The sequence below is a fragment of the Tinamus guttatus genome, unplaced genomic scaffold (assembly GCF_059628265.1).
Source record: "Tinamus guttatus ecotype Peru unplaced genomic scaffold, ASM5962826v1 Tinamus_guttatus_pri_ptg000004l, whole genome shotgun sequence".
Classification (NCBI taxonomy): Eukaryota; Metazoa; Chordata; class Aves; order Tinamiformes; family Tinamidae; genus Tinamus; species Tinamus guttatus.
The window spans coordinates 9,429,262-9,448,585 of NW_028288538.1; the positions used below are offsets into that span (position 1 = coordinate 9,429,262).

Sequence of the window (19,324 nt, forward strand, 5' to 3'; positions counted from 1 at the left end):
GAAGCAAAATACTGACATCATTATTTAACTCCATGCAATATTTCTAAAAATGTCAGCACACCTCAATAGCTGTATGAACTATTATCTACTGCAGTGTAAAATCAAACTGTGCAGAACTGATACTGAAGGCAGTTGTCTTTATTTTCTCTTTTTTTGAGTAGGATAAACAAAGCAGACTGTGCAATTTTACACATCTTACACACTTCTTTTGGGTTCCGTTTGAGCAGTTCGGTTACATCCGAAGCCAATTATTTACATAGCCAAAAAGAGGAACTCAAAGCAGTGGCACTATTCCGTTTTTTCTTCTTCTTTCATTTTCATAAAAAACTCTGGCTTGTTTACACACCTGTAAGCCAACAGCTGGGGAAGAATCCCATACATTATGTTCAATATCAGAAAAAACTGTTTTGCCTCTTCAGGGACTCTGTAGATGTAAGGAGTTCGAGCATGAAGAGAAGCACCAATATGGGAAAACTGAGCCTGTGGTGTGTATATAACGTATATATTAAAAGAGGATAAAATTGATGTATATTTTGGAAAGACAGCATAATCTGCATGCAAGTATGCATTCCCGGTGACATTTTCCAAGCTAACCCTCTTATTTCTCCATTATCTATCATACTTTTGCACAGCAGTTTAAAAATACAGTCTGAACTACAGTCATTCGCAGCTTGATGTAACGCCACGAGCAGGATTTAATCCGTGGCTACCGAGTGATAATTCACGTGCCCGGGTGCCCCCAGGGAGGTGCAGGGAGCCGCTCGCCCGTCCCCAGCATTGTGCCGGGCACCGGCGGGAAGCGACGGGCACTCGCTCCAAATAAAGTTAGAAAATAAAAGCTTCAAAGCTACAGTTAAAGAAAACAAAATTTGAGCTCAGTCTTGCAGATACTAATCCCAGAACTCCTCATGGTTTCGGAAAACGTCTGAAAAATGCGGCCTTTGGGCTGGAAGCAGGCAGCTCGGGAGTTTACATTGAAGGTTATCGGCAAAGAGAAGCTTGCTGAGCTGGAGCATAGTTTTAGCATAAACAAACATTTAAAGATAGAAGCATCAGAATAGTTGCTGTCTTTTGTTTCCATCTGTTACCTGCTATTTCAAGCAACAGCTTGTTCACATTAACTATCATGCGTCCAATTTTAGTTAGTTAGTTTGCAGTGAATGGGGGACTCTGAGAAGATAAACATGAATTTGACCTGAAGCGGAGCAGGAGAAAGGGACACCAGGATTTTAGCAACGCAGTGGAGTTCACTATGGCCAACTCCTGTTTGTTGTTCTGGCTGAAGCAGGAGTTATTTAGGACTCACAAAGAGCACAATTCAGTTTGTATTTAGTAAAGCAGTAAATACAGTGCAGGTGTCTCGAGCAAGCGGTTGGGCTGACACCATACACTGGAACAGAAAAGGGAGATCTGATCTAGCAAACCTGAGTTACAAAACAAAGTAATCAAAGAAATCAAATACAAACACACTTCAGCAGAGTGCCACTTAGCATGTCTCTGTAAATAGCCATTACTCTGCAAACAGCTGCTCAGGGACACCTTATCAGCAGTGTTTTTATATCAGCCTGTTTGCCCTCACCTGGGTCAGGGTTTCAGGTCCCTGTGTGGTTTGCTCAGGTGCCTGCTCCCTTCCCTCAGCCTAGGAGCTCCCTTGGAGTGGGTGGCCCACAGGATGGGAGGTAATGCTTTCCCAAGTTGCTACACAGCCACCAGCTGCCTTAGGAGACCTGGAGCTACCGTTTATGTGGGTTCTCACAGTTCCTCTGTGGTACCTTAGGGTTCTTCTGAGGTGAGCAAAGTACCTTATAAAGAGGGAAATGTGGGGCTGGGTTCCAGGGCCCTGGTGGCTCTGAGCACAGTCCCCAGCCCTGTGTGTAAGTGCTGTGGGTGCCTGCGCTTCTGGGAGAAGCGTTGTTGTCTCAGATCCAGAGCTCCCCAGGCCTCCTTGGTGGCTTTACTCTCTGGGCTGCTTTGTCTGGTTTCTTTCTTAGAGCAAGACCATGGGGTGTTAGTGAGTTTCTAGCTCTATAAAAGCCAGAAACATTTGACTGTTAAGCTTTTGTTCTTTCTAGTCCAAAGCGTTTTACTGGCTAATGCACTCTATGGAGATGTTACTGTTTATTAGACTTGTTTGTCAGTATAGCACCTTGGTGTTTTTTTCTCTCTCTCTTTTCAGTGAGGATGTTCAGGTGTGCTCAGGTAGTCACCCTGTTTTATTTTTTAACTTTATTTACCTGCATGGAAACTGTTCTATGTCTCTAATCCCCTGTGTTTCCTCACTTACTCTCCATGAATTTGGCTCCTGCCACTTCTTTCTTATTTGGGGTAGAAATGTGTATTAAATCATTCCCTAGTAGTCCAATCCAGCTTTTGTTTCATGTACCAGATTCCCCCAGCAAATCTGTAGCTGTAAGCAGTAAGGGCTGTTATCATTCCAGTGATACCTGCAGTGTGATATCCAAATATCTGCAATGGGCTGGCATTAGGTAAGCAAGAGCAGTTTATGCTCTTTGGTGCTTTCTGTTATTGAAACATCTTTCAGTGGAGAACTTCAAGGATCAAAACCTCAAACTTTGGCAGAAAAAAAAAAAATCTTGTTTGGGGTGAACCTCTACTAGAGCCTTATGTCTCTAACCAACAGCCTTTTCTTTAACCGTGATGCCTTGGCCAATCTACTGATGAGGCCATTCTGCAACCACAAGAGACCTGGCTGCTGGACATGGCCCTGCTCAACCTAACAACTGCAGTTTGCACCTGAGTGGTACTAATTTAGCTTGGTGGCTGTACAAAATAGTTTGGGTTTAGATTTTGACTATATTCTGTCTATAGATTGTTCATAGGCAGTACTTGGAGTATTTGTTAGCCTGAAATGAAGAAAAACCCCTAGTCAGGGGAAGAGAAGGGCCTGAATTCTTCCTCCTGTGTGTGCGTGTGTGCTTGTTATCTCTAAACGTAGTGAAGACAAAAATTGTAAGAGATTTCAGAGAAGTTTGGCCCAGGTCATACGAGCCTGACAGCAGGGTGGAGGCAGCCTGGAGACACCTCTGTTCTTTGGGTTAAGTTCCCTTGTAGACAAAACACTATGTTGAGTTTTTGCACTGCAGAAAGTAGCCACCAGAAACTGCAGGGTTAAGTAAAACACTTGGCTGGCAAAGGAGAGAAGAACATTCCTCACATCAGGGCAGAAAAGGGAAGCAGGGAGGAGGTGCAATGGAAAGGCTGGTGTGTGGCTATGGCTCAATAAGGGGGGACTCCTTGTCCCTAACCTTTTTGTATAATCAACAATCCAGGTATTTTAGCTCTGTGACACTTAAGGAGATGTTCCTGGAGCTTCATAAAGCCCAAACAGAGGGTCCCAACCTGTTTGAGGCAAAATGTAAATAACAGAATAACTCGAGCTGAGATGTATGTAATTTGGGGGAGGGGGGAGGAATTCTGTTTAGCTCCATTACATTGCATTTTGGAACTGGTATTTCAAATTTTTCAAAATATGCAAAAAGTGCATATTTCATGACAGAAAGAAAAAATATTTTTAAAAATCCTAAGTGTTGGCTTCCATGGAGCATTGCCTTCTGTTTCCATTTTTAGTTTTTTAACTTTCATTTTTTTATAATAGAAAACAAAACATGTTCCAATAGCTGTATATTAATTGAAATTATAAGCATTTTAACTTGGGAAAAGTGTAGACAAATCCGGAAATAGTGTTTTGTGACTCGGAAGGGCCAAAAAATCTAAAAGGGAGCCCTTGGTTCATTCTAAGTCATGCTTCTGCTCTCTTTCTGAGTTGCTCACAATTCAACAAGTCAGAAATTCCACAGCTGAAAATGACTTGAATGATTTGAAGCTCATGCTGTGGTGCATTAAAGTATTGGGAAATGCCTTTGTAGTATTTAACTTTGTTAACAACTTTTAAAGGTTTTTTTGTGTGTGTGTGTGTGGGGGGGGGGGGGGCGGGGCGGGTGTTTTAATCAGAAAGGTATTGGGGAAGTGCAGCAACATGCCATTCTTTTAGTCAGCTGCAAACAATAAAAAGGGAAATGGGTGAGCATTAGTTTTGGACTTCCAATAGCCTTTTTTTCCCCCTCTGTCAGCATTATCCTGAAACCACACCACAAGGGAGAAGAGGATTTTTTTTCTTCAGCAACAAAACACTGGCATATCTTAAACCATACAGATACAAAATATCATTTTAAAAAAAAGTGAATGTTTCTTATGGGAAACTTTTTGTAACATTCCACTCTGGGGGTCTGCAGCATTTGGGGAATTTTGCAAGGCTTTGATAGCACATTGTGACTTGACTGACTTTCCCTTGTGCTAAATGATCTTTGATAGAGCAGTTTCTTTCCTGACAGCCTGGGGAATTCATGAAACTTGAGTAATCTATCAGTAGAGAGAGGTTTCTGATGCTGGGCTGCCTACTTTAGCTAGCTTGTGCTTTTTTTTAGATTAGATCTGGGCCAAACACAGTTGTATAAAGATTATGGTACCTTTTGAGCATTTGAAACTCTCCATTAATATGTTTGCCAGATTCTGTTCTGAGGTAGTTTGGTGATTCAAGATTCTATATAAGCCATTAAAAGGTCATCTCATTCTCTGTGGTAGTTGCTCACAAATAGAAACCTGTCACTCCCCCATCCTTCCTGGACAGTTCAACTGGATTGTAGTTGGTATCTGTGATTGTTATCTCTGGCATGGGGAACAAAGTGCTGGTCTGTGTTTGTCTAACAGCGATGCTCAAGTTACACTTAATGCCATGTCCCTATGTTCTCATTATTTGCAGGATTATATATGTATTTTTCTGCATTGTTGGGATGTTCAGAGCTCATTTCATTTGCTATATATAGTGCAAATCAATTATTTTCACCATCTCAAATGTCATGTCTTTATCTGTTACGATAGGAGAGGTAATTCACTAGTTCGCATTGACTTTTTTCTTTTAGTCTTCTCATAATCATCAGCAACAACTCATAATGAACTGTGATTGCTCATTTAAGAGATGCAGAACAGTGAGTTACGAAAGCCTGATCTTTGGGAGGCCGCTGGGAACATGAGCGTGTCTTAGTGTTACGTTGGGTGTTCTGGGAGGTTCCCACTGCTATACCGAGATTGTCAACTGATGTGGTCCCTTTTAGGTGACTAGCAGGTACTTTGTTCGTTTAGCTTTTTCAAACTACACTTTGTCAATGTATGTTATGGAAATATTTTTATTTTAACATGTGTACTGTTAAAGCTTTGAAACAGGCTTCCTTTGTGGCTTCAGTTAAAGAATGTGTGGTGCTTGATAAGGTTTAAATGAGCCCCATAAATACACTACAGAAGGGGAAAAGAATAGTCTGTCAAAGCATGATAGACACTAGAGACATGCAATAAGCTTGATACTTCACTCCCTTAACTTAGTTCTCTACAGATATAATGAGTGAACTGAGTTAGTGGCACCATCCCAGCGTAATAATGGGGCCCTCTTGCATTCTGTGGTTCTCTAGGTATTCACCAGCAATTAAAGAGTGAACATTTTACAAGACATACCTGTGCTAGTCCTCCAGCATGTATAAGGGTTAAATCGGGCATCCAGGAACAACCAGGCACCAGTAGGCCATACAGTGCAATCACATAATATGGCACAGAGTAGAACATGTACGCCAGCATCTGCATTTCAAACAGAAATGTTAGTTGCCTTGCAGCATTTAAAAATTGCTGCTGACTGAGGAACTTGAGGAACTGAGGCTACTCTCCTTGGAGTAATGATTCCCAGGCTTTTTTGCAGCTACAACTTTCCTGAGAAGAGAGTTTTGCACCTGAATGATGTTAACTGGATCCAGTTCCCCTGTGGCCTTAGCTGATACTGATGTCTGTTCTTTTTGTCCCACCCAGATTCCCTTCATCCTAGGACACGTCCTGCCCTCTCCTACCCCTTTCCATCTCTGAGGCCATGCCACTAAGTCTGGCTTGACCTAACTCACTGTCCAATGTAATCTGTGTCCCTTTCTCAAGCTTCAAGACACTTCCAGCTCTGGAGTGAGGTGTACCCAAGCCACCCTCATCCCCACCAAGAACAAGGTCACCAGAGCGTTTTGGGTTCTGCACTCTGGCTCCCTAGTGAATTCTGTAACTGTTTCAGGCACTGCCCCTATGCAGCAGCAGTTTCCTGAAAATGGCAATCTTGCAAATACTAAGAAGCCTCAATCAAATCACTCCTTCCTCTGCAATGCTCATGTAAGCAGGCTTTGCAAAGATGTGTGATTGGAGTAGAACGTGAACTTACGGAATCTTGTCTCGCCTCTTTTTGCTTCATTATTCCAGACTGAAAGTCTGCTTTGCCCTTCTAAAGAAGGGTAATGATGATCAAAAAAAGAGAGAATTTAATGGAATGTATTTTAAAAAAGCCTGAGCACTTGAGATGTATAATTCTAGGTAACTGATTTGAACACAAGTTGGGTTTATCACAGTGAAGAGCTAGTACCCTGCAATGATTGTTTAGTAGAATATGTGAAATACTATTTAACTTGCTATGAACAAATACTTCCCTCACTGTTTGTCATCTGTAAAAACCCATGGTTTTGTCTTTGTGTCAGTTAAGAAAACACCTTATGACCCTGTATGCTCCACAGCTAATGCTTTACCTGAAGCTTAGGGTAGGCAGCAGGATCTTTTATATACGGCTCGTGAAGCTGGATATACAGCCGGCAGAGTTCAGCGGGGCAGTCCAGAGCAATCTGAGGAGAATTTTTAAAACGTCCTGTGACCAAGGAATTTGTTCTAAAACAAGTTGACCTGATACTGCCTGTTACTAGCCCTAAAGATTCAGTAATTGTCTGCAGTGCTGCAGCTGCCAAGGCTTGCTCCAAATCTGCTGGAAAGGTGGCCCGTTTTCTGACCAGTCAAGGCTGAAACAGAGCGTCCCCTCGATTCCTGCTTGTAAGGAAACGCTAATGCTAACGGCCTGCTGCAAAGATAGGTACTGGAATGGTCACTTGCTGTAGTACAATTATAGTCATTATTGATTTGTTCTGACAACCTGGCTTTGCTCCTGACAAGCAGGTTTTCCAATGGAAAACTGCTCTGCAGTGGAAACCTCAGGCTAGGCACCAGGTGAGGATGCCAAGCCACGTGTGTAGTCCCAGAGTTGCACTACAGCAAAGTAGCAGTGGAGACCAATGGAGATCTAAGGTTCACTGGCAGGTTTAAAGGTGGTGGCAAATGGGAGATTATTGGATATTACACTCTTATACAGAGAACGAAATTGCCAATAAGCATAACGAGCACCCAGTTACTCCAAAAATGTAGTTACTTTAGTTACTTTACATAGTAGCCCTTAGAAATCTTACTACAAAAAATACTGTTCTAAAATGAGCTGGTAATCTGTGTCAATAGCTATCACTGTAAATGTGTCTGGCAGGGCATTATTAATGCCCAAGTTTGCAATAAGGCTGAACATTGTTTTGCACAACTTAATTTCATGTGTATTTGTTGTGGCTTTGAAGAAAAATACAAAGATGTACAAACAATGGGTATTTCTCCTTTTTCTTTTCTGACATAGGCATCAAAAAGAGGTCTGGGTCTGCTTTTAATGGTTTTCTCTTGACTAACCACTTCACCAAGTTCTGGTTATTGCAGCCTACACAGAGATGTTCAGCTGATCTCTGTAGGCAGGAATAAAAGGCCAGTGAAGCAGTTCCTGCTTCGGTAGAGGAAGGGTATAAGGAAGTGACCACACGCTTTCACCCCATCCTCCTCCACCCCAAAAAAGCAACAGAATTCTTCTGAGAAATGAGGAAATGAGACTGCAGAACTAAGTTAGCTGGCAGAGCATGCGATAACCCTTCCTGCAACAAACAGATGCTTAACCTGCAGCAGTGGTGCCCTGTGTAGCATGAGCTATGAGAAATGAAGGCATCTAAATAGGGTAGAAGCAAGACAGTGTGAAACACTTTTGAAAGAAGTTTTCAGAGAAACAGAATGCAATGTGAGCAGCAGAACCACAAAAGGACTATCTGCCCTGTGTAAACAAAACGTTCCTATGGATAGCTGTTACTTGAATTATTTTCAAGCAGACAGATAGCTGTCTAAGGTGCCTAAACTTTTGAGGACTGTGCGCTAATATTATGAAATTTGTTTTGCTTAAGGCAGTCAGTGCATTAAAGCTTTAAAAAAAAAAAAAGTTTGCCTACTCCTGGATTTACCTACTTTAACAAGCATTTTCAATACTATTTCATTCCCTTAAAATTTTTAATCTATTGTCGGTTATGCTTACAGATTTAAAAAATCAGCTCTTGATAAGTAGAAACAACATCGGTATAAAGTCAGGTAACTTAGATAAAGCAAGATATTTGCACCTGAAGCAACCTTTTTTTTTACCTGGGAGAGTGTAAATTAATTTGGCTTGGTTTCCTATGAGTTTAACTACACATTTCTGTTTAGGAAGACACAAATTCAGTTTAATTTAGTTTGATTGCCTCCATCTTCTTGTGGAAGAAAACACTAAACTAACAAAAAACAGTGAGACATGTTTAACTAAGCTTGGGATGCTATTTACTCTTGTTACAATGTACATAGTTTCTTCTGAAAAAACATAATTTATATAAAAAGATGGGGAAGCAAAGCAACAGTAATCATAATAAGTAACCAATTTATCCTTTATATGCCTAGGGCTTACTCCAACCCTGAAAATCAAAGAATATCCCTTCACTGAACTGTACGTACCTTTTTCACACAGGCACTAAGACTTCTCTTTTAGGAAATGCAGGAATTTAAAAGTTTAAGGGAAAATCAAAGGCCAAAATATTAAAATACTTTCAACTTACCATACCCCTGAATATGCAAAACCCCGCTGCTAGAATGAGGTATGCAGCTAAGATCAAATCTATTGGTCGTCTTAACAGTCCTTTCCTCTGGACTTCCTGAACCACCTGCAACACAGCATCTATTTAGTAGCACATCTCAAATGGCAAACATTTAACTCCAAAGTAGTTACTCAGTAAGGGTCAAGTGGCAAAACATGAGAAGTGGGTAGTTCTCAGTTATGTTACCCTGCTTCTGGTAGGACTCTTCTGTAGGATGCGATCAAGAAAACTAATCTGAATGAAGTCTAGAAGTGTATAGACACAAAGTCATTGTATTATAGAGTCATTTACTTTCAAAGAAGGTTAAATTAATACTGTTTTTTACTCTGAGTTCATCCAAAGCTTACAAAGAGCATTGCTAACTTCATTTAAAGTCACATTTATTATTAATTTGAATTAATATTCCTGAATGTCCCTCTGTAGGGAACTTCTGAGTATGTAGGTTTGTCTCCTACACTTGAAGTAGGGTATCATATGATTTACAAGGACTGTTGGGAGGGAGGGCAAAATGAGTGTTCACCTCCTTAATGGTGAATGGATTGGTTTTCAGCAGGCTGTGACACCGTATGGAAACAAATGGAATAGCACTTGCATGGGATGTAAAAAAAGAGCTTTTCTAGTGTTAATTGAGGTTGCTGAGTTCAGAGAACAAAAAAAAAAACATTGTAGGTAACACATGAGTGCATAATAAAATGTGTATGTGCACCTAGCATGTGGAAAAAACTAGATCTGATCGGGGCCTCCCTTCCCTAGTCATAAAACAGGATCCCCCCCCAGAACTAGGCATGCAGAGGTAAGGTAACAGAGGCCATAGAGCTGTATCTGAGAGAGAAAAGCAACAAAAAGAGATCTCTCTGCCTACATGGTAAAACCTATGGGAGCCATGGAAATAACTCTGGCTACACTTTCAGCGCCGTATTCACAGCCAAAGTTATATGCACATCAGAGTTTCTCTCTGCAGTTTATAGGGAAAACTTCCCCATTTATATGTGTTACTCATTTCCTCTTCCTTTTTATTAGCCGTGTGCTGGCATGCACACAGCAAAAACAAAAACCAAATTTCCTTCCTGTTATATACTTACGGTATTGTCTCCAAAAGCTCTGAACAAAAATTAGGATGTAGAGGCACAATTAGAAGCACTCATGTTCAACATACTCACAATAAAGTTATTGGAACAGGAGAACAAATCTTGCAAGCACAATTCCTGAATAAGAACTCCAAGATCTGGATGGTAGCTTAACAAAAACAAGGCCATTTTATACACCCAGGCCATCCCCTTCATCAAACTCTTTATTTTTTGAAAAGGTTATGTTTCAGAACAAGTTCTATGCCACATCCTTTTTGTTTCTCATACTAGAACAACAGGTCTGTTTTGGCAATATCATAATTATGACTGTGTTACTTTGCAGTATTTAAAAGTATAGGAATGTTCATATAACTACCTGAAAAAAATATATATATATCCTAATGCTTATTCCTAAGGAAGACAAAGACTGCTGAGTTACAAGTAATTTTCAGATGTGGACTATCTAAAAATAATGAAAAGTTCATCATTTGTTTTTTTTTCTCCATTCTGTCTAATTAATTAGCTTACATATGTAGCATGCCTTCCTTTCTTTCATGGCCATACATTAAGGATTTTTTCTTCGTGTGCCCCTCAAGCTACAGCATGACTTTGCACTTGGAGGTTTTAGAGACAAAACCAATATAACAGTGCAAACAAGCTTTGATGGTAGAATGAGTCTTTTAAAATGCCAAGGGACAGAAACCAACAGCTTTTTTTCTCTCTTGTGCCCATGTACAAAAGCAAAATGAAAACACAATGCTTAAAAGTGGAAGGATGAAGAATTTGAAAGATAACGCGTCCTCAAAGCAGCAGTTCACCATCAGACCTCAACTATCGAGTACATTTATGTTTCCCTTCTAAATACAGCAAAAATCACCCCAATACATGCTAAAATGAACACAAAAACATTGCCAGTCCTGCTGTTCCTTTGTGGAGCATAGTGCATAGCCATAACTAGCATTTTCTGTCATTTCCTAGGGAAAAGCTCTTTTCCATAACTTCTCCGAGGCTCCTTCCACGCTTGGTTTTAGAGGTTGAGACTAATCTTGTATGCTATCCACAAAAGTCAGTCCCCACAGAATTCTGATGCAAATCTGAACTTATGGATATTAATGTTGTTAATGAATTTGAAATTACTGTAAAGCTGTTTCCTTAGCTACTATACTTGTAGCTGGGTCTACTGGGCTTTGTGAAACATTGTAGTACAGCTTGGTTTGATTCTAAAGGAGGGCATAGCTCCATCCCTTCCCCGTGAACAAAAACAGCCAAAACTTGATTATTTCCTCCTGTCGGTGTTTTTTTTTTTTCTCCTTCAGTATTTTCAGGGTTTGGAACCTGATATTTCCCCTAACTTGCCTTTCATAGGAATTTGCCCTAAAAATGATGATTCGGTAGCAGTTCCTCAAACTTCAGGAGGCTGAGGGGCATCTTTCATTCATTTCTGCGAAAAATTGCCAGTGCATCATCTGCTGATATTCTTGCCATAGAACTGACTGCCTACTAGGCAGAGGATAGGAGCTATCTCCCACCATCTGTGTGTGTGCAGGTGGACCTGCGGGCACTCAGGAGCTCCTGTGATGCACAAATACTAATTGGTTATTATTGGCAAATGCTGCAGTGTGTTGTGGCAATAAGCTGGCTTGCTTGTGGCAACAAAGGGTTAAATACCTGTTCTGTGCTTTGTACTGCAGGCTTTCGTTTTGTAGAAAAGTACATGAGCCTTGCTACATTTTTGATTGCTCGGTTACTAATCACAACACAGCCCAACCATTAAACTCCAAAGACAAAGGCCTAAGCAGTCTTCAAGTATTTTACAGATAGACATATTTTTGGACAACTAGAAAGTGTTTAAACAATTTTTATATCAATTAATGTGCTAATATCTTGCCTCTAAAATCAAATGTATATCAAATTTGAATAGAGATGAGCAGGACAACAATATCTATAAATTTGAGTACTTTGAACTTGAGATTTTTTTTTCTTTAACCAACCTTAATGAACTTTCTTATGGTATGGATATTTCTATAACATCTACACAACTTAGCCGCCATTGTCATAACAGTGAACAGTTGTAACACATTCCCCTCTCACTGATGGCTCTATAGAACTCAGTAGGAACAGTGAATATGTAATAATATTACCTTGACTGGAGTATCATGAGTCACTGAGGGCTGATTATAGATTCGGAACCCAGCCCATATGGGAAGGCAAATGTATGGCAGGCTTAAGAAAAAAGCAGGACACACTTTTGTTCCGTATTTTCCTATTAAAACAGTCAAAAAATGTATGAAGAATCTGTAAAATGTGTTGCAGTGGAGTTAAAAAAAAAACTATGGAAAGTAAAACCTGAAGCAGTTAGAGTAAAAAATATAAAACATTAGGAATGACTAGTAAACTAACATGCAAATCCTGCTGACAATCATATGTTTAATAGTAGTAGAGCGAAAGGTGAGAGAGAATCTATTGGATAGAGTGACATTTTAGAAATAAGATTTTTTTTTTTGAGGAGACAGGAAGCCACCTCAGTCACACTATGCTAGATAACCTTGTAGGATGGCAGAACTTTGTAATCTCTTAATGAAATATGCTTCAAATAGGGGAATCACTAATGAAAAATTGAGAAAAAATGAACTGATGAACTGATCTATTTTTTAAAGTTCTGATACTGCATTTGGTTTCCAAAGCCCTGGTTTCTCCTACAGGCCTGTACTAATACTTACATACAGATTCATAAGTCTATCCTCAGCCAGGGTTAATCAGGTAAAATGGGGCTTTTTATGCTGACTCCTCTGTGTCAAAATTGAAAACCAAAGGCAGGTTCTAGTAAATAAGTCTTTTGGCTTTCCATAGAGGACAGAGGCAGAGATATCACAGTAAATCTGCTGGCTCCCTCCCGGTGGGAGCGTGAACCTGCAAAGGAGGGAGCTGGGCTGGTTCCTAGTAGCACCGTGAATATTTCTCCTCTGTACTAAAAACCCAGGTTACACTGAGCCTTTTCAAAGCTGACCACAGGACTTGGACACATAATCATCTATGTCAGTAGCATCCTGGTCAACTTTGTATTAACTTAATTATTAAGTTAAGCCTTGGTTTAAAAAATAAATAAATAAATAAAACCCTCTTGGGTTCTTGGGGAGTTGTTTGGTAGGGGAATAAAAGCTCTCAAAAGACCAGCAGATCTGGTCTTTTGACCTGTGGATAAATACCTGTTGGAGATTTTTAATTACAATTCTTAACCTCTAGTAGCATAAATATGCACTGATTTATCTTAGAAATCTAGGAATATTAAATTGTTTTCAATATAGAACAAATTACTTTTAAAAGTAATTTGGATGTCTTTTGTGCAGTGCTTGAAAGTCAGACTGTGAAGTACATTAGTAATTTTAATATAATTTTTAATGATAATAAGAGACAATTATTGTCTCATTGTTTAACTTAAACTTTACTTGAATGAGATGCTGAATTTTTAAATTGTTTCACAGGGGAAAGTTAATTATATAAATTATGTCCTTACCCACAATGTTTCCAGGCATAAAGACAATGATGCTCATGACAATGGAACCTAACCAGTAGAGACCAATGGTTCTATAACTTTGTCTGTTAAAAAAAGGAAAAGAAAAAAAAAAAGTTATTGCACCATCCCTAAAATCCCACCACCCAAAATCATCCTCAAATATTCTACCGATTGCCATAACTGCACCTTGGGAAGTAAACGTTTTAAAATCTGTCCCACAAGTGAACAATCCTGCCTCCCAGCTGTGGACCTAGAGGAATCCCACATGCATCCATGAGGAGATGATCACGAGCCGCACAGGATTTGTGCATTCTTAGTGCTTCTCTCACCTGGAGGCTGCGTGTGATTTTTACACAAGCCAGTCACTGTGCAGGACTATACAATAGATATATAGGTCTTCTGGTAGTGCTTCTATTACAAAAAGCTACACTATCCTCTGGACTTCGAATGTAAGTACTTATTTTCTCAAACTCCTGTAACAGCAAGGACCATAAGGGTGTCCAGAATAATTATTATTTTCTTAAATAATGATTATTTAAGAGCCTCTTAAACTGCATAATGGTTTCTAACACAATTGAAAAAGAAAACATAATAATGCTGAGAAAAATAGTTTTCCCAGCATTTATATATTCTTTGAATAAACAGTACTACGGTTTTACTGTACATCCTCTTGAAGCTTTCCTTTTCTAAATAATGTAATGCAGATGGGCTATGGGCCGCAGAGTGAAACAGAGAGAACACAGTTTAGTGTATTTGTTGCTTTTTATTAATGGAGAGAAAGGATAACTTTGGTGTGGGTACAATTCCTGAAAGTGATGGAATTTTAATAGCATTGCTTTGGGCCAAGGCACAAAACAATCTGGAAAGAAAAATGTAAATACTATATAGAAAAAGCCTTTGCTAGGTTGTATGAGGAGGCAAACAAATTAAACAGTACGCAAATCCAAATGACTTACTCCCATGCAATAGCTGCCACCATCAAGAGATACATCAGATAATGAACTGAGCCATCCCAATAGCAGATCACATGGCCATACGCTGTGTTCAGATACGGTTCATCCTAGAGAAAATTTATTTTTACAAGTATACGGTGATTCGAGAAAGTGTTAGAAATGAGCAATTAATAACAAATAGCAGGAATCAGTCTGAGGAAAGTAACTGGTGTTCAGTCTAGGGGTACACTTTTTGACTGTCGGCAACGTGTTTCAGGAAACGTTTTGTCACTTAGGTAGGACCAGAAATAATAAAATTCCATATATATATATACACAGTAATGGGTGGAAAAGAGAAGGAAAAACTCCTTGTCTGTATGTGACTGTCAAATATGCTGCTGTCTTAATGAAATATTACTTTTCTATATTCCAGTAATAAAAGATAGGATCCTAAAGTTTAACAAATAAAGCTATAATTAGCAATGTAGCATGGTATTGATTGAATAGATTAATGACAATGCACAACCTTGTAGGGCCCGACCCATTTCCCCCTCCAGGAAAGATTCATGGAATCTTTTCAATGACTTCAGTGACTTTCATATCAAGCTCTTACTGAGCTGTTTTTGGTGGATGTTGATATTCAGCAGCTAACAGATTCTGCTGACTAGGTATCTGGCACCATCATTTTTTAACTCTAATTCCTTTAATTAAAATGATTTAGTGGAAGTACAGGCTAATTTTTTCCTGATTTGGTGAAGCACATAGGTATTGCAGTGTTCATCCACTCCTGTGTGCTGAGCACATGTGGATTCTGCAGACTGGATAGCTGCCATGGAAGTTCATACTGGAAGTGGTACTTCAGCTAAATGACATAATGCTGGAATTTGAAAGGTGTGCTATTTTTTCAGATGAAGCCAGTGAAAACTTTGTCTATAACAATAATGAAACAGGTTAATGACCAAATGCAAGAAGATCCTTTGGGCATGTAAGTGGCAACTTTCTCTGACAAATACTAGTGATTTTATTTAACTCTGTAAGACAAACAATTGTTTACCTCTCTCAAGTAATGGGTCATGAATCCATCAATAATTCCATCTTGTTCCAGCCCAATTATAAGATTGACTACACTGGTAAAGGCAAATACAGCATAAACTGTAATTATAAAGGGAAAAAAAATTACTGAATGTGAAAAGTCTTAAAATCAAACAGTTAATTCACAGGCTGATATATTCAGCCAAACAGATTAATATCTATCAACGCAGATGTTTCTACTTTAGAGGTCGCAGACTTTTCTATATGACTTTCTGCATGTAGACTTTTTAACTATTAAAAAGTGTTAAGTATTATGAGTGTCTAGCCCAACAAGTTTATTAGGAAGTTGTTCTTGGGAAGGTGAAATCCTGCACATCTGCACGTTTCCCCATTCATCTCACAGGAAAGTCACAGAAAGGCACGATGTAGCCCTTCAGAATGCTCTTTGTTACACAACATGTACAATCCTGACAGTAATAATCTTTTGGAAAGGAGAAAGGACAACAAAAAGGAAAAAGAGAGGGCAATATTCCTTGCCATTTTTGGAAGTGAGCAATAAAAAAAAAATGTATTTGCCATTTAAGTCCACAAGAGACCTATCTGGCAACGTAGAGTCACTCATTTGAGACAGGAAATTTATATAGATAGATGTATGGTATTTATTTCCTTTGACTTCAGTGTGAACTGAGAGTTCTCGCATCACTGAGAGCACCGCAGGACAGACACCTAGGAATCCTAACGGAGACAGAGGACAAATGCAGCCAGTTTGTGCTCTGTATTGTCTATGGACCCATGCTGCAAAATTTCCAGCTAAAGGGGCAAATTAGTTCAAGGCACAGCCATTAAGCAGTAGTTTTTTTTTCTTCTAAACTGTTGCTATAATGTAATCTAAATACGAGGTTTTAATTCAAAAATATTCTTCTCTATTCTTTTATGGCAAAATATCAGTAGAGAAGTGTTTTGCCTGAGTCTGCAGGCAGAGTCAAGCAATAGCTGGAAAGGTATGAGATTTCTTATGTGTCACAAAGTGCGTTAACACAGAAACTTAATGCTAATGGGAAAATGAAGGAATTTGATCATGAGGAACCAAGCCATAGAGGCCCTTGGTCCAAAAGATCCAAAAATCCCAACTAAGCCCATTCAGAGTGAGATGTGCATGGAAGGTCTACACTGCTGTCTAAGCCGTGCCACAAAGAGGATCTTGATACAGCAGGTATGATCATGTGTCAAACACCTTCACAGCCCAGCTTGAGTGTTATTTTATTTTTGTTCTTTCCAAACGGGATGTCTGGTTCAGAGAGAGCCTTAAAAGATGTGAAACTTCTCCTCTAGTCTTTACTTCCTTTCAGGTTTCTTAAGCACCTCACAGGGCTGAATTCTGAAGTCATGCTTTAAATGTTCAGTGTGTGATAACAGTCATATATTACACCTACATATTACTGGATGCATTCTGAATTCAGCTTCCTTGTTACCAATACATACCATAAAACAGTGGGTCTTTTGGTGGTTTTCTCTTGACAAGAACACGAGCCAAAAGAGCAATAAAAACTAGGACCAATAATCCAGCTGCAACAACTGTCCAGGAACTGAAAGAATATCAAAAATAAAGAAAAAATAGAAGAAAGAAGAAAAAGCAGACAGAATTTTGCTTTTTACAGCCTTTTTATCAAAAGAAGAGATTACTTTTAAATGTCTTAAACTAACTTTTAGTAATTAAAAAGGCTGCTTTTCAAGCCCAATGCATAGTCAGTCATAGTATTCATTTTGCAGGTTTGCAGAATTTATGGGCCTGTCTTTTCACATGTGGTCATCTAAAAAAGGAAAATACTAAAATAGCTAGATAAACAACATGCCCAGAAATGCAGATTTGTCTAAGATCCGTTTTTGTACTGATATCAACAGAAAGGGATGAAAATGCTGAAAAACTTAAAAGCCAATGAGAGGTGAAAGTCATAAATGGAGAGATTTCAAGGCCAAAAAGGATCATTAGCCACTTTTAGTCTAACCTCAGCAATAAGTTATCTACTTAGGAAATCATATATTTCCAAACACCAGTACGTCAGCTGCATGGACGGGCAGTGTGGAGCTCCCGCATTTTTGGCTGTGGATTTAAATTCCAGTTTTGGACAGGCAATTTTGGATGAGCTGGAGGTGCTACCAAAGGTGTCCCAGGCTCTGTGGGGTGGGATCGCTCCGAGTGTCCCTGTCATTGACTCTGGCAGCAACACGATGTGCTCTGCAGAGCAGACCTCTCCTCCCAAGATGGTGTTTGTAACGGGAGCGCAAGTAAAGCGGTAGAGAAGACAAGTACAAAAATCCTTGACACAAAAGGAGATTTGTCTCTTCCTCCTCCCTCCCCCCTAAACAGTGAGTTTTTAAAAAAAAGTTTGAAATTGGTTGACAGTTGAAACCTAACTGCCTAAATTTTATTCGTTCTTTTAAGTCTGAAACACAGTCTCAGCTGGTCTCAGTCCTTGCTTTTGTGTCTATATACAGGGAGGAAAAAAAAAAAAAAAAAAAAAAAAAAAAAAGGAGGAGGGATTAGGTAAACTCCAGACCATAAGCTAAAAATATGTGGGACATGATTTTATACGCAGCACCCGCTCCGTGTCTCAGGAGAGCAAACCAGGCACGACACATAGCACCGGTCTGGACAGTTCTGGGGAAGCCTGGCTGGGGAACTCGCAAGATCCGGCACTTCGGAGCGTTCCCGCCCGTCGCACCAGGAGCGGCTCCATGCGCGTCACCCGCACCGCTGCCCCGCGCCTCTCCTTGCCCCGCGCTTTACCAAATTTGCACTGAACGCTGGCCAGCACCGAGCAAGCCGGCGACTGCTACGGAGCAATCCTCCGGCGGCGAGAAGCAAAACGAAGGGGAAAATAAAATAAAATAAAATAAAATAATAAAATAAAATAAAATAAAATAAAATAAAATAAAATAAAATAAAATAAAATAAAATAAAAGTTCTCCCGCAGCAGGAGGGGGCGCAGACGGGGCTGCGCCTCCACCGCGGCTGCCGGGCACGAGCTGCGGGGAGCGGCGCGCGCGGGGGCGGCTCTGGGCGGGCTGCGGCCCCCGCCGCCCCGCGGCGCCCGAAACACCCGCCTCGCCCCAGGCGGCCCGGCCCGGCCCGGCCCGGCCCGGCCCGCGCCGCCTCACCTGCCGCCGGCCGCCAGGCAGTTGAAGAGGTACGTGACGGGGATGGCGGTGAGCGAGAGCACGAAGACGCCGGTGGCGGCCGAGGCGCTCATGCCCGCGGCGAGAGGCGGCGGCGGCTCCGCTGCTCAGCGGGCGCCGCGCATTGTCCGGGCCGGGCGCTTCACGCCCCTCGTCGGCGCTGCCGCCGCCTCGCCACACGCGGCGCCGCCTGCGCCCGGGCCCTCGCCCCGCCGGCGGCCGCCGGGCTCTGCCCGCCGCTCGCGGCCGCGTCGCCGCCGCCTCATGGCCCGCGCGGGCCGCCCCTTCCCTCCCTCCTGCCCGCCCCGGGGCGGGAAAGGTTAAATCTGCCTCAGGCCGCGGCGGGAGCCGCTTTAACGAACAGCGCGGAGCGAGGCCGGGCAGGTGCCCGCGGGGCAGCGTGACCCGGTGTCTCCTGCGGGCGACCCGCGCTGCTGGGCGGGAAACAGAGGGAGTCCCTGACTGACCGTGCGGGAGCTCCGCGATGGATCTGCCTGGAAAGAGGCGGTGTCTTGGGGTGGTGGTTTTTCATTTTAAAAGGGCTTTGTTGATAAACTCATCCTTTCTGTTCACACGTGGAAAAATAAACAGAAATCACGAATCGCTTTGGATTCGTGCGTCAGCGTGTTTCCTGGCTTAGCGTGCTGTTTTTGTACATGTATATCAACACTAAGCTGTCTGTGGGCAAATAAGGATGGGGTGAGTCACTGTGTGCGAGGCAAACAGAAGTGAAAAACGTTTTCCTTTAAATTATGGGATGTG

The 19,324-nt window shown here is 41.1% G+C and overlaps 1 protein-coding gene across 1 annotated transcript; it reads right to left on the reverse strand.

The window, feature by feature from the left end:
- Positions 1-117: 117 nt before the first annotated feature.
- On the reverse strand, positions 118-18,674 carry TM6SF1 (transmembrane 6 superfamily member 1). The gene is made up of 10 exons (XM_088539882.1): positions 18,545-18,674; positions 16,868-16,971; positions 15,408-15,505; positions 14,378-14,481; positions 13,422-13,504; positions 12,049-12,170; positions 8,802-8,906; positions 6,621-6,713; positions 5,527-5,646; positions 118-480 (listed from the first exon to the last, which is right to left on the reverse strand). Exons 1-10 carry the CDS (start codon positions 18,634-18,636, stop codon positions 289-291), a joined length of 1,113 nt encoding a protein of 370 aa, XP_088396008.1. The 5' UTR covers positions 18,637-18,674; the 3' UTR covers positions 118-288.
- Positions 18,675-19,324: the final 650 nt, after the last annotated feature.

Bases quoted from the DNA above. Each gene is read 5' to 3' on its own strand.
- TM6SF1 (XM_088539882.1), bottom strand. From the start codon at position 18,636: ATGAGCGCCTCGGCCGCCACCGGCGTCTTCGTGCTCTCGCTCACCGCC. The intron at 8,907-12,048 runs GTAATATTATTA...GCTGTGTTGCAG, and splicing joins CTCATGATACTCCAGTCAAG to GTGGTTCAGGAAGTCCAGAG. The intron at 481-5,526 runs GTATGTCTTGTA...TACACACCACAG, and splicing joins ATGCTGGAGGACTAGCACAG to GCTCAGTTTTCCCATATTGG.